The sequence below is a fragment of the Doryrhamphus excisus genome, chromosome 13 (assembly GCF_030265055.1).
Source record: "Doryrhamphus excisus isolate RoL2022-K1 chromosome 13, RoL_Dexc_1.0, whole genome shotgun sequence".
NCBI classification, from domain to species: Eukaryota; Metazoa; Chordata; class Actinopteri; order Syngnathiformes; family Syngnathidae; genus Doryrhamphus; species Doryrhamphus excisus.
The window spans coordinates 7,385,408-7,401,319 of NC_080478.1; the positions used below are offsets into that span (position 1 = coordinate 7,385,408).

General features: G+C 40.1%; 1 protein-coding gene across 4 annotated transcripts in view; it reads left to right on the plus strand.

The window, feature by feature from the left end:
- Positions 1 to 15,349, plus strand: part of cdin1 (CDAN1 interacting nuclease 1) — an 80,446-nt gene extending 65,097 nt beyond the window's left edge. For 2 of the 4 annotated variants that reach the window (XM_058091413.1, XM_058091412.1), the window contains exons 12-13: positions 671 to 752; positions 13,672 to 15,349. In XM_058091413.1, coding sequence (XP_057947396.1) covers positions 671 to 752; positions 13,672 to 13,818 — 229 coding nt within the window. In that variant the 3' untranslated portion in view covers positions 13,819 to 15,349. Of the gene's footprint in view, positions 1 to 670; positions 753 to 6,691; positions 6,772 to 13,671 lie in introns of those variants that run through there. The other 2 variants (XM_058091414.1, XM_058091415.1) reach the window with 2 other exon arrangements.
- The last annotated feature ends 563 nt before the right edge of the window (positions 15,350 to 15,912 follow it).

The following is a 15,912-nucleotide window of genomic DNA, read 5'->3' on the forward strand; positions in this document are numbered from 1 at the left end:
GTAACAAATTTTTTAAAACTACAACGTAATTAGATTTGCACCCTCAAATTCAGTGAAAACAATAGGCTGTAACCGCCTTGTCCAAAGCTAATAGGACCCTGTGGTTGGTCCGTTTCCAAGACTGCACTGAACTACTGTATATAAACTGTAAGCTGATATCACTTTGCGCACAAATAAGCATCCTATTTGTACACAGATCTTATCTGTAGCCCCTTTCACACAGAAATCACACAAAATTTCAACATTAGAGCCATGACAGAAGCGCAATATTGCCACAACTGCATTTTCGCAAAGTACCAAGTCATATTGCAATCAAATCATTAGATCTGTGTGGCATTCCCTTGCACACAGGGGACGTCCCTCCTCTGTTACTGCTCCCGTACTACTCAGGCTGTAACCGCCTTGTCCAAAGCTAATAGGACCCTGTGGTTGGTCCGTTTCCAAGACTGCACTGAACTACTGTATATAACTGTAAGCTCACTTTGCGCACAAATACACATCTTATTTGTACACAGATCTTATCTGTAGCCCCTTTCACACAGAAATCACACGAAATTTCAACGTTAGATCTGTGACAGAAGCGCAATATTGCCACAACTGCATTTTCGTAAAGTACCAAGTCATATTGCAAAGAAATCATTAGATCTGTGTGGCATTCCCTTGCACACAGGGGACGTCCCGCCTCTGTTACTGCTCCCGTACTACTCAGAAGATGGAAAATTGAAGGGACTGAGCCTGGGCCGTACACAAAAGTAAGGTGGACTCATCCTGCCTTTCACAGACTCTTGTTGTGTTGTTGTTTTATTTGTCAATAGAGTTTTTCGCACAGGCATCCTGCAAAATTGTCTACACAGAACCCAGTAAAGCGGGGTATTGTTGTACCTGTGTACATACATATTGCAATCAGATAATTAGAGGCAGAACATCTAGTGTGATGTAAAGACTACTTGTCAGACAGTGACAATTGCTTTCAACACAACAGGACGGAATTTCCTTTCACGCAGGTGTCACATGGCCGGTTATGCAGGAGTTGCACAGAAAAACGGCGACAAATGGGGCCATTTTGGCTTTTTTGTTTTGCCCTTTTTTGCCCACATCACCAGCAATGTTTGCAGGTGTATATGTTTTTATTATTGTCTTTGTAACATGCACAACTCGGGGTGCCGCCACTGCGCCAGGCTGGCCCGTCGACTACTGACAAGCCTCAACGACATGTCGGACCCCCTTCCCTTCTCCACCCCCTGGGGCTAAAATTACCCTCAGGAATGTAAACAAGAGTGCAGAGTAAGCACAGCTTTGCGCACCCACCACCCTCCACCCCACCCTCAACCGCCATGTCCATCTCCAAACTTGCCCCCTCAAACTGGGACAGTTTTGGAATAGCCAAGGTCGTCAGCCCGGGGTGTCATAACCTCACTAATAGTCATTTGTTTTTGCATCGGGCCAAATAAAAACACAAAATGTATTTCTTGACTCCGCCTCTTTTGAATTGGAGCAGACAGATGGGCATTCACACCACTTCATTAGGTGTGTGGGGTAGCTGCGAGCGGTGGAGTCTGGGTGAAGAAGTTTACTAGGCCGGGTGCTGACATGTTGATTTAGTGGCGGTAACACGACTGCACTTCCAAAGGTGCTGACTTGGACGAAAGCCAGGCCTCTTTCCCCCCCCTCCCAGGGACACGTTAGAGGCCGCGCTCTAATTTTGGGGCAGTGGTTTTTTAGTCTTGGACACTGAGGCCAGAAGGCCCTCCACAACAAACATTCACACCTGCTTTACTGTGACCTAACTTTATTTATTCGCCTCTCAGTGAAGACCAGGTAAAGTCATCTTCCCTGGGAATACAAATACCAAGTGTGCAGGATTTTTTGCATCGTAAAGACTTCTGTCTTTGCTGTCAGACATCTAACACTATGCAGTTGCACACTTGCTAATGAGTTACACTTCCTACTACCAGCCAATGAAATCATGTTTTATTTTGTTGTGATTTTAAAATAAAATTAGTTTTTCTGCCCTGACAGAACTGCTGTTTCTCACAATGTTGTCTTGACTTTTTTTTCCCCCAAATAAATCAAGTGCCGGATGAATCTAATCTTCAAACCAGAGGACTGGCAATGTATAAAATATGTATTCTGCTGAAATTGATATCAGTTGAGAAAAATATACACATAGAAAATACAGTAATAACTTTAGAAGATACATTTCTGTCTCTAAATGTGACCAAATAACTGTTGTGTTGTGTTTCCATGTAATGATTATCTGAATGTTTTTTTTTATTAAAATGAATTGTTACATTATCATACTACCGCAGTCTCATAAGTCAAAATTGTGTCATAAAAAGGGGAAAAAACATATATCAATCACAGTTAGCCAAACAGTCGTCCCTCACCCCTTTGGGGTTCAAACACCACGCCCTCAATCTGTTGCGTTTTTTTTTAAATAAATGAATAATTTGTGACTGTTTTGTGATTGACTATGGCCTTTTATTAGTCCTAAATATTGAAAGACATGCATGGTCACCCGAGTTCAATCCCACCCATCTCTGTGTGGAGTTTGCATGTTCTCCCCGTGCATGCATGGGTTTTCTCCGGGTACTCCGGTTTCCTCCACATTCCAAAAACATGCTAGGTTAATTGGCCACTCCAAATTGTCCATAGGTATGAATGTGAGTGTGAATGGTTGTTTGTCTGTATGTGCCCTGTGATGGGCTGGCGACCAGTCCAGGGTGTACCCTGCCCCTTGCCCGAAGACAGCTGGGATAGGCTCCAGCACCCCCTCGACCCTCATGAGGATAAGCGGTAGAAAGTGAATGAATGAATGCATGGTCACTACCAGTCAGTAATGTTACCTTAATGAAACATTACCTTACCGTTACATTACCTTAACTTTCACTGCATGGAGTTAGCCATGAAGTACATGGATGCATTAAAAAAAACTCTGCTTTTAATATGTGACAAGATGCCTAGAAGCATCCTGGTTTCAACACCAAATTTTCATTTTTGGATTCAAAAATGATTTCAAATACTGAACATTTTACGCATGTACTTAGTCAGTGGCTGACTCGGCAGGTACAATCTCCAAGCTAGACAAAAAAAAAGACTCTAAAAAAAAACATATCTTTCAATCAACACTAACACTTCATTATAGTTGCACATTGTTACTTACAGACACATGTAAGTAAGTCTAGACGTATACTGTAACAAAACCGATATGCTCTTTATCATTCCATTTGTGTGCCTAACTGCAGGAGCAGCCAAACTACTGTATGAAAAACGAAAGACTTTCACTAATACAGTATTTAATTTTGGACATACAGTATTATGATATAACATTACAAAACTATTTTGACTGGTTTTATTGCCTTATTCTATGATACAATATCACATTTCAAAGTAACTTTCTTTTTAAATAGAGCATCCAGTCTTGAGCATCAAATTACGTGTTTATCATGTGTGATTTGTATGTTTGGGTCCACAAAGCCTGCACGATATGAGGAAAGCAAACATTGCGAGTATCGGGCACACATCCTGTGACCTCACATATACACACAATATCGCAGACATGCATGCACACACTTAACACTCAGCTGGACACATCAGGTTTGCAGGCGCCCGGTCAGCCTGGCGCTGCCCTCACATGGCCAGATAGGGTTACAGTACAAACTGATGTTGATTAGGGCCACAGCTTCAGCGGGGGAGCATCCTAAATTGAAAACACGCTAGCCGCCAGGGTTAAGGGCAGAATTAGGACCAGGGCCTGTGCAGGCCAAAGAGGAGTCCCAAAATGGTTGTCCCGATGCCTTCCTTTGACCGCCTTTCCCCAGAGACTGGAGGCAATTATCAGCAAAGGCTGCTGGGGGTTCACAATAACAGGTTAAAGGAGCATGTATCCCCTTGGCACCACACTCCTCTCAGTCTACACGTCCAATCCCCACCATGGAGAGCTTAGAGAATACGGCACGTTCAGTGCCACAGGGAGTCTGTGAACAGATCTTCAAATTAGCACTATTACCACTATTTGGCTTTGGATAAACCTCAGTGAAGTACAAATATATGTGTATATATATTTAGTGGCCCTATTGGATATCAGAAGGGTATGTCAATCCCGTGCAATGCAGTTATTATTACCCCTATCATCATTGCAGCATGATACCACCATTGGAAGCCATTGCTTTAATAGAATTTTAATAATGTCAGCTTCAGGTGTTAATGAAATCTCACTCAGCGTGTCATAACTGAAGCGATCAAGCCATTTTCATGATGGAGATGGTTATTAGCGTGTGTGGGGGGAACTTGGTTGACCATCTGGTGAAAATTTAAGACATTTAGAAGAAGCAGCATTGCATTGTAGTATATAGGAGTACCATTGTAAGTCGCAGTAGTAGTATTAATTATGAAAATGTGAGAATTTGATAGGGTATTGCATGAATACCATGTTGATAAGTGGCTTATTTAGATTTATTTTAATAAGGCATGATTTTAGTGTTTCATTCATTCATTCATTCATTTTCTACCGCTTATACTCACGAGGGTTGCGGGGGTGCTGGAGCCTATCCCAGCTCTCTTCGGGCGAGAGGCGGGGTACACCCTGGACTGGAATCGAACTCTGGTCTCCTAGCTGTGTGTCCTGCGCATTAACCACTCGTACGCTGTGTAGCCCATTTTTTAAACGTTAGGTTTGGGACCTAGTATTCCATATTTACAAAAAAATACAGGTGGCACGGCGGTCGAGTGGTTAGCGCACAGACCTCACAGCTAGGAGACCAGGGTTCAATTCCACCCTTGGCCATCTCTGTATGGAGTTTGCATGTTCTCCCCGTGCATGCGTGGGTTTCCTCGCACATTGCAAAAACATGCTAAGTTAATTAGCGACTCCAAATTGTCCATAGGTATGAATGTGAGTGTGAATGGTTGTTTGTCTATATGTGCCCTGTGATTGGCTGGCCACCAGTCCAGGGTGTACCCCGCCTCTCGCCCCAAGACAGCTGGGATAGGCTCCAGCACCCCCGCGAACCTCGTGAGGAAAAGCAGTAGAAAATGAATGAATGACAAAAAAATACAATTTTTTAAAAAATTGTTTAAGAAATATTAAACATATAGTATATACAATTAAAATAAAGATTTACTAGATGTCATAACATTTTTGAAAAATCTTTCCAGGATCTCAAAAATACTGAACTAAAAAAAAAAGGAAACAACTTATTTTGAGGGGTTTGGGTGGGATCTTAGCATCTTATAAATATTTTAATATACAATATAATAAGAAGATACCCATTCAAAAAAAAATGTAACTAACAAATTTGACCAGGTATGAGGTCATCAGGTTGGTGAGCGTTCCAATGTTTGACTTCTTCCCTCAACACGAAGACTTTTCGGAAGGTTGCCAATTCAGCTTTAATATAGTATCCATCATTTAGCTGTATTATAAGATTCTCATCTGTTTATTCAGGTACAAATGTGTAAACCAGTTTATCAGTGAGCTGATTGATAAAGGGTCAGTCAAATTGTGTGTGTGTGTGTGTGTGTGTGTGTGTGTGTGTGTGTGTGTGTGTGTGTGTGTGTGTGTGTGTGTGTGTGTGTGTGAGATAAGATTTAAGGGAAGTGCGAGAAGGTTGACGAGGTAACGGCAGCTTTGTCAGTCACACTGGGGTGTGTGGTACGGGGGTCAGGGAAAGTGATAATTTGCAATTGGGAGATAAAGACGGGAGAGTGTGTGGAGTGTGCCTCCTATAAGCTTTGGGGTTTATAAATGTCAGAGGTTAATTTGAAGAATAAATACATTATAACTCAAAAGTCATTTCCCAATAGGCTGTGTTCCAAATGTATATGGTAATTTTTATGATCGAATTACGGAAAAGATTCCAGAGTGCATTGAATTTATTTATAAGCCGTTTCCTAGTCAGAAAGTCTCACATTTTTTGTCATAATAAATTGCGAATGCATATTTAATTTTACAAAGTTTTACAAATTTTTCAGGTGTTTTTCATGTTAGTTTTCAATATTTTTTTTTGTAAATGTTAACATTTTTATATATTTATATTATCATTACAATTAATATATAGCAATATAGTGTTATACCTTAACAATAGCATGATTTCTGAGTCATGTGCTGACCTATATGTTGTTGCTATGGCGATGAGATAACACTTGCTAATCTTCCTGTATCTGTCCTGCTGCTGATAAATTGCATGGATGAGCGTACATTAATGAAACATACAATTCACAGCCCTCAATCTGACCTCCCCCTCCCCCTCACCACACACCCAATCACACTTACACACTCACACATCAGCACAATACACAAACTTCGCATAAAACACACCCTCCACCTCCAGCCGTGACCAAGACGAACCCCATCTACCAGTCAAGTTACATTTCCATACCACAGCGACAGAAAAGCATTAAAGTGTCCCGGAGAATTACGCTGGATATTTGAATCTTTACTGCCTCCTTGTCTAGAATAATTACATTTCTTGTGTAGCGTCCTGCATCCATCGCATACAGTCGGGTTGGTGGTTTACATGTCATTTGTCAGCCATAAAAACAACAAGGAGAAGTGGTGCTTGTTATTAACTTGGTCAGGGCAAGGTTAACTCTTCCATTCTAGTGCTGTTATTTATAGGAGGTAGGACTTAAAAGTAAAGCAGCGACGGATTATTGACCTGACTGTGTGCATGGATGCTTGTGTTATCAGAGGCGACTTCATGATCAGGTTGGCCGACAAGCATCTACCGCAAGACCATTAAAACTCACACACAGGGTGTGCAGTGATCAGCTGCAGGGCCGCATCACCCGTTGCCAAGACCTTGGGTCAGTACGCCCCGCCACCCCTCACACAAACAGCAACTCCGGGTACTTTTTACACACAGGATCTTTGTTGTTCTTTGTGTTTTAAAAAATTATTTTGTAGAAATACTACGTATGAACTGAAAACTATAGTCTGTATACCAGCCTGGTTGGCAATGTCACTTCCAATGAACACGATTTTTAATTGCTTTGTTTATTTTTATTATTAATATGCTGACACTTTCCTCACATTTTTGAGGCATTCATGAAATCTCTCAAAAAATTGAAAGTACATCAGGTCAAGCGAATAAAGTTGGAAAACCAGGAGTACTCAGTAGCGGCTCCTTTAAATTTTAGCCCATGCCACCAGTTTCACAGTACGAATTTTGTCACAATTGTGACTGGAACCCATGGTCTTAAACAGGAAGTTGGCCATTTTGGTTTCTGTCAGCAACGTTGGGTGAAAAAAGGGGTTGTATTTCCGTCAATGTTATATTGCTAAGGATTTTAGGTGGTTTCATACGTTGGTTCACACTTTGATGATCAATCAGGCAATTGACCACTAAACTGTAAACGGGAATAACTCTGTTCCACAAGGTCAGATATTCATTATAATTGGTAGAAATAATGAAGACAACACCTTGAAGCTATACAAAGATCACTTCCTGAATTCGTCTCAGAACCGCCAAGTGGCAACAGGAAAAGCAAAAAAAACAAACAAAAAAAAAATCCAATTAGGGCTGTGAAAAATAACGCTTTAATGACGGCACCTAATTTTACTCTAATTATGTTACATTATTTTGCGTAATTAACACATTGGCAAAAATAATCTTGACTTTTAAGGGATACTTTTCCAGAAAAAATGGTTTAATTGTCTAACTTCTAGGGCATTTGACTTTAAAAAAAACACTGTATTTTAAATGTTCTTTTCTTGGAGTACCTCACAACCTCTAACCCAAGTCAATTCTATATTTTTAAAGAGTCTTACCTGCTTTGCTGCCAGCAAAGAAAAGACTTAAGCTCAAGTTTGGCAGCAGTTCTTCTTATCGACTGATGTATGGGTGCCGAAAACAAAGACGCCTTTATGGTGAGAACTCAGGTGGAGGTCACCTAAATTATTGCTGCCACATTTGTTTAAAATGAGCTGCAGTGGTATGCAATTGATGTATGGTGGCGTGTGTTCATTTATCTTGATTTTAGTGATAATTCATCAAGCTGTATCGTGTTTTGGATTCAAGTATTCAAGGTTAGTTCTCACTGAAAGAGGAAAATCAAATTAACCTCCCCCTGTTCACCCACTACTGAGTGCATCTACTGCTTCTAGTTAAAAAAAAAAAAAAAATTCACATTTGCTGTTTTATTGTACCAGTTCTTCACTGGTGTCATTTTGTATGCAAAAACAATGCAGCCTGTTTTCCTTTATGAGACTTTTTATTCTACAAGGTGCCTCGCTCTCATTGAGCTACCATACAGTAGTCTGCTTAGCACCTGCTTTAAATGTGACCAAGCACCCGCTCATTAACACCAACCAAAGCAAGGCTGGCAGCCACAGAGTGGACACCCCCCCCCACCTTTCCTTTTTTATTCCCCTGAAATTAGTCCACGTTTCACCAACAACAATTTCACCAACTTGTTATGTACAGCAGCGAGGTGTTTATAGGGAAGATGTGGTGTATATAATAAGCACATGCCACTTTAAAGCCAGCCCGCCCACTTTTGCGTAATAAACCACAATTAGCCGAAAAATTCAAAGTGAACTGCCGCCCACTTAGTCATTACAGCGCAGCGAGCGTCACTCACAAGAGGTGAGAAAACTCTTAAACACTGACTAAGAGATTAAGTGGTTGAATTCCTATTGCATCGTGGCTGTGTAGACCCCTACATTATCAGACTAAAAAAACCTTGAAAAAATGTATATTTAATAATGTCCTATCATTTGTCTGTCTGTTAATGAAATACAGTGAAAGCGGGCACATATCACACATATTACAAGTGGTGATTAGTCATGATCAATTAATTTGAAAACTATGATTAATCAGATTAAAATGTGGAATCATTTGACTGCCTTTCTCGTAATACTTATCAGACAAAAAAAACTACAAGTGGTGATTAGTTATGATCAAATAATTTGAAAACTATGATTAATCAGATTAAAATGTGGAATCATTTGACTGCCTTTGTCGTAATACTTATCAGACCAAAAAACCCTTACAAGTGGTGATTAGTTATGATCAATTAATTTGAAAACTATGATTAATCAGATTAAAATGTGGAATCATTTGACTGCCTTTGTCGTAATACTTATCAGACAAAAAAACATACAAGTGGTGATTAGTTATGAGCAATTAATTTGAAAACTATGATTAATCAAATTAAAATGTGGAATCATTTGACTGCCTTTGTTGTAATACTTATCAGACAAAAAAACATACAAGTGGTGATTAGTTATGAGCAATTAATTTGAAAACTATGATTAATCAAATTAAAATGTGGAATCATTTGACTGCCCTTGTCGTAATACTTATCAGACCAAAAAAAACCTTACAAGTGGTGATTAGTTATGATCAATTAATTAAAAAACTCTGATTAATCAGATTAAAATGTAAAATATGACTGCCTTTGTGGTAATACAGAATTTTTATTCCAATTATTAATTAAATTTCCTGTTCTCATAAGGCAACAACAAAGGGAAATGTCTGGTTTGTGTTGCATACATTTTTATTCATAGGTACTTTTCTCTTGATTAAACTTCAGCGCAAGGATCTACCAAACATTTTTAAAGTTACATTGTTCATAAATGTTAACACAGAACCAATTTTTATAGTTTTACATACATGAAACAATTCTAAATAGGGATGTCTGATAATTATTGATACCAATAATTATCGGCCCGATATCAGCATAAAAATGGAATCCGATTTTTTTCCTGTTAATGAAAAACAATATTTTTTTTTAAATGCTGTATACAACACATATTTGTTATTCCAACACAGGAGATATGTCATGTTACACATATTAGTATCGGCTGATATCAATATTGGAAACTGAGAGTTGGACGATATCAGCATATCAGTTTTCTGCAAGAAAGATCAAATATCCCTAATAATTCTAAATACATATAAATGATGAATGAAGGGTATACATGAACATTTTATGTTATTTTTACCTTAACTGAAGACGTGACTGTTCCTGAAGTCATGATGTGACCACCACCTTCCTGTTTTAAGTTAGGTGAAGAATCACGTAAAAGTAACCTTGAATGTTTATGTATCCCTTTCATTCATCATTATATGTATCGAAAATAGTTTCATGCATGTAAGACTCCAATTGTAAAAAAATTTTTTTGGCTTTCTGTAACGAATCAATTGGATTTACATGATTTCTTTTGGCAAAAGTTGATTCCGTTAATGTCCGTTTCGGTTAGAGTCAGACCTTCTAAAAGGAATTAATTACGCTAACCAAGGTTCCACTGTACAAAGTTTTGCTAGATAATATATAGTGTTGCTATATCATTATAAATGATTAATTAAGAGAACAGCAGACAAATGGCATCATGAATCCAAAAGACCAAGAACCAAGAAAATGTGTAGTACTGTATACCACATAATACTCATGACAGTTGGGAACTGTCCGTGACCTGAAACCCCTTTTGGAACCCACCCCCTGAGTTTGGAAAGTCAACTACGGTACAAAATCCTACTAAATATCGTGAGAGGCTCATTCTATACATTACTGTGTATTTTTACTATATACTTTGAGATAGTTTGACTTCCAGCTCGACCCTGAGCACTCAGTGTTGTTATTTCAATTCCCCAGTGTCTGCTTCTTCCTCAGTCCTTTAGGATTCATTGCGAGTACAATTCAAAGTCCATTTATTTTCTTTACCGTATGGAAAGGGCCTTGGTGACACGGCTCCTCGCTGTTGATAATTTTTGCGTGTTTCAATTTACGCTCACCCTCTCCTCTACCAAGGCGGCGACGTGATGTATCATCTGCTGCTGCCTTATCTGTTGATGTACAGTTTTAACCTTTCCTTTCGCTCGGTGTAGCCCCGTTCTTCAGGTTTTTTTTTTTTTTTTGCAGCCTCCTCCCTCCACACAAAACAAATCTGCACAAAACACAGCAGTTGAATAAAAAGAGGAGCGCAACCCCTGTTCAAAAGTCATCTAATGTAAATGTTTAGGTTTTGTTTCCATAACATTTCCATATTAAGACTTGGCTGACATGTGTTGCCGTCCACCATGAAAACGGTGGGAGTTTAGGGTAGTGAGTGGGGGGGGCTGTGTTGAGAGGCTGAGGTATGTGTGTGACATTGCGGTGAACTTGCGGCGTGCATCTGTGGGCTTTCTCCGGGCCTGCTCGCCCATAGATACAGCACCGTAAATCACACACAGTAAAAGTTAGAATGCAGGGATGGGGCACAGGACAGGACTGCTATTTGGGCCTCTCAGAGATGGGAAGGTGGGGGTGTTGTGTGCTTATACCCTGACATATTTTTAATGCGTCTGTAAGTAGAATAGCGCCTCAAGGCCTTGTCAAATGGCACCAGACTGTACACAGATATACAAGCGCCCACATATGTTGGAACAGTAGGGGCGGTTTTTAATATACGCTATTAAAATATGCTGTTGAAGTTGTAGGGGTTAAGCTTGTAGGTGTCTTTTAAGTGCGTATAAATCATAACCATGCAAAAGATTTCCCAAAGTTGATATTAAAACCACACCATGGGGGGACTTGAAGGCTGTATTTCAACCTGAATTTGGCACCAGATGAAGTTTTTATGCACTTTACCTCCAAGCTGAACTTCTGCTAGCGCCATGTGGCCTTTTTTGCCCGCTTCCTGTCAGGGTCCCCGGAGGGTCCGCAACGGTGTCAAGAGTGTCTGGGACGGCCGCACTGTCAGCGCCCTGAATCTTTGCTTTTGCATGTATAGACACTCTGGGTTCAGAGTTCAACTGTGACATGTTTTTATGTGTGGCAGCTTGCGTTCAAAGAAAACTCCACGAGTCAGAGAGAGGCCATTGGTGAAGCTTTGGAGTACAATAAAGAGAAAGATGATTTATTGTCTTTGAGGATCGCCTTAGTCTCTTCCTGGTGAAGAATTCTCCATTCGCCATCAGTGTCTAGAATCGCAGACAGCCAAATTTCAAAAAGTGATATAACATTTAGGTTATGTTTGAGAGTCAGCGACAACAACTATTGTTGACTAGCTATTTAGTTTCCTGTGTATCTGTAGTGAAAATGGCGAATGACGCGACATCCAGATTGTTGTTGGATGTGTAAGTAATCGATGGTAAAGGTAATGGTAATGGTTTTATTTCATTTGAACATGCATCAGATTACAATTGAGTGCATCTCATAATCAGTTCACAGTTCCACATGTCCGAAAGGAGTAGGAAGAAGCAAAGCTTATTAAATCCTACCCCTCCATCTGGTACTTTTACAATCAGTAACTGCTACATTTGTTCACTTCCTGCTTTCCATAATACAGTTTAAGGTTTTTTATGTTGTTTTTTTTTTTAAATAATGCACCTCGTACCGAAGTACGAGGTGATATGACCATCCAATGACATAATGTGTACCATAGTAAGTGTCAATATAATGATATATATAGCACATCATGACTGGTTCAAGACTCTTCATCCTTGTATTTAGCAAACATCAACTGCTTGTATTGTTTCTTGAATTGGCTCATCGTTGTGCATTGTTTGAGGTCCTTACTCAATCCATTCCATAGTTTGATTCCACATACTGAAATGCTATGGCTAGCATAACGTAGTCCTAGCATAGAAGTGTTTCTAATGTATATCTCCCCTGCGATCATATTTCTCCTCTCTTGTAGAGAAGTATTGGATGACATTTTTAGGTAATTGGTTGTTTTTAGCCTTATGCATTATTTTAGCTGTTTGAAGATGAACTATATCAGCAAGTTGAAGTATTTGTGATTTTAGAAATAAGGAGTTAGTATGTTCTCTGTAGGCGGCATTATGAATTATCCTTACTGACCTTTTTTTGAGGTCCTTACTCAATCCATTCCATAGTTTGATTCCACATATTGGTGTAGCCGATGCAGAATATCAGTCACGTTTATGGAAACCAAAGAAGTAACAAAAAACATTAAATATTAAGCAAAAGCTGTTGCATAAGTTGCACATCAAGCTCTGTCTGCAAAAAAAAACTTGCTTTTTGCTGGGATTTTAACACCTTTGGTGCATTTAGTGTTTCCAGGTAAACCGAACCACACCTGCAGTGGCAGTTGTAGCTTCCATCGCGTCACACGCAAGAACCCACTATGCACCAAGGTTTCAATGATTGCAGTAAACTTCATTAAATGAACCGCACTCGGAGGGCAAAGGCAACACGGCCACAGTTTGTTTTCACTGAAGCAAACGTGACAAGTGTTAACGCACATTTAAATAGTCTCAACCTGATTTCTTAGCTGCTTGGAAACTCATTACTCGTACCTCCTGGGAAATTCACAGCTCACCAACTCATTTTTCGGGGGGGTTACAAAGCAAATCTGAATGAAACAGCTGGATTTCGTCGTGCTGCCAACACATGCGGTGCTTAAGTCTGAGGATTCGCGCTGAACTCTGCGTGGTCTGCCATATACTAAAGGCTTCCGATGACAGGTTTCCGGAGTCCTTGGTGGTGCTTTGTTATTTCAAATATTATTGCTATTTCCCTGCCATTGTAATGTGATGAAGTGTGTATCACCCTGTTAGGGAGATCTTTATCTTGTCGACCGGCTGCGTTTTTTGTCTCAGTTTCCTGGATTGTGATCAAAGACTCACTGGTAGTGCATCTTTCTAGCTCGCATACTCTGCTTTTTATAACACTTTTTTTAAAATCATGCTGTCATGACTAATTTCTTCTCTGGTGCCTTAGATTCGGACCTGGCCTCGTCATCTACTGGTACGGTTTTATAGGAGAGCTGGACTGCCAGAGAGACAGAGGCATCCTTCTCAAAGACTGCTTTCCTACGGACATCGTCACCCTTGGTTATGCTGCCCAACAGGACTGAAGCCGGACTAAAAGGGTGGGTGTAGACTTCGGAAGGAATGAGAGTGGCGGATGGCGAGGCAGGAAGGGAAGGAACAGTAACACCGGACCGCCGGAATCCGGAAGTAATTTAGCTTTCCTGCGTGGAGATGACTTGCTGCCCTGAACTCCAACTGACCCTAGTCTTTTCTACCTTTCTCACCCCTTTGCTCAACTGTACAAGACCCATGGAGGGTTTCTTGGTTCTCCCGGTTTCCGGTTGGCCCCTCTGAAATGGACACCAAGGGTAACCTCGAGGACCAGTGCTGGACACAAGGTCCTTCCTTATCACACCCAGAGTCCTGGCCTTTGTCACTCCTTCCTCTTCCGTTCTGTAAGCAGATAAGTGAGGTGCGGTTCATGGGGGTGGCTGGGAGGACGCCTGGCTTTCTCTCACCTGCGTCACTCAGTGCTCTCTCAGTCACTCTCCAAACGGATAAACAACAAATGATGGCTGATTAAGACCGTGGCCTCATTGTGACCTCTTTCCTCCCAAACTATTAATTTTGTTGCAAGATTTCTATTAATTCATCTTCATATTGGCTGATTAATTGAGGGGGCATTATTTGGCCATGCACTTCTATGTTCTGCTTTTTAGTGCGTCTTCAGAAATTAGCAAGCTTATTAAAACGTCATTATTTCAATCATTGCTGATTGACTTCAAAACTGCTGAAACCATTCAATGAAACTCATATTTTAACCAGTGAGCATTTATAACTTGATATTTGCAGATGTAGATCCCAAATGATCAAATATTTTTAAATAGATAAAGTCTGGGTAGAAGTGGCACGGCGGTCGAGTGGTTAGCGCACAGACCTCACAGCTAGGAGACCTGGGTTCGGTCCCGCCCTCTGCCATCTCTGTGTGGAGTTTGCATGTTCTCCTCATGCATGCGTGGGTTTTCTCTCCGGGTTTTTTTCCTCCCACATTCCAAAAACATGCTAGGTTAATTGGCCACTCCAAATTGTCCATAGGTATGAATGTGAGTGTGAATGGTTGTTTGTCTATATGTGCCCTGTGATTGGCTGGCGACCAGTCCAGGGTGTACCCCGCCTCTCGCCCGAAGACAGCTGGGATAGGATCCAGCACCCCTGCGACCCTCGTGAGGATAAGCGGTAGAAAGTGAATGAATGAAGTCTGGGTAGATTGATAGTCATCACGTTATGGTAATCTGTAAAGGTTCAATCAAGGCAGCTCTTTGGTGAAGTTACGATATCGTTCCTAGATGATGATATTGTAGACTATGAAATCTGGTTTGTCATTTGAAACTAAATTGTACAGTCAAAAGTTTTGTGTTATCAATAAAAACTCTGAAGTGTCCAATGCATATGTGTAACGTAAAAGTTGTAAAAGTGACTGTTGGACAAAACATATCTTTACAACCCCCAAATTCTTTTAGAGTGGACTCTAATGGAAGAAACATTACTGGACTCCTGTAAAAGCAAAAGCAAAAAAAATGTGACCATAAAGTTGACTGATGCTTTTAGAGGAAGATATGCATTGCCTATAGGGTTGCAGTCCATGGAAGCGGAAGTGAATGGTAAGAACAGTAGATGTTTAATATTGTATAGTATGTGACTACTATCGAGCCTTTGACGTGTATATACAGCGTCAACAGCTACTGTAGCTAGCTGTCTTTCTATCGAGTAGCTTGCTAATTGGATATGTAAGTTTTTCTTATATGTCTAGCCAGCTATATTTCTACAAACCCGCTATGTAATAGACTATATACACTACATATTTGATTGTTTTGAGTCACTACTTTATGTTTTACGAGTCCTAACATTTTTACTATATATCTGTCTGTATGTGTGCCTAGCTAGCAAGCTGTATTTCTAGCAAACTGTTAGCTAGCAAATATGATAATGATATATATTTTTGAGTTTAGAATTTTCTTAACATGTAAAACACGTGTTTGTTTAGATAGCTATCTACCTAACAGGGTATTGAATACATGGATATATTTGTTTGTTTTTTTAGTAAAAAGTTAATGTTTTACCATTTCATTCTTAATACAGGATATAATGTAGGTATGTCTAGCTAGCAAACAGTTATTTATGTTGATATAAAGCTAATGCGACGTTTATA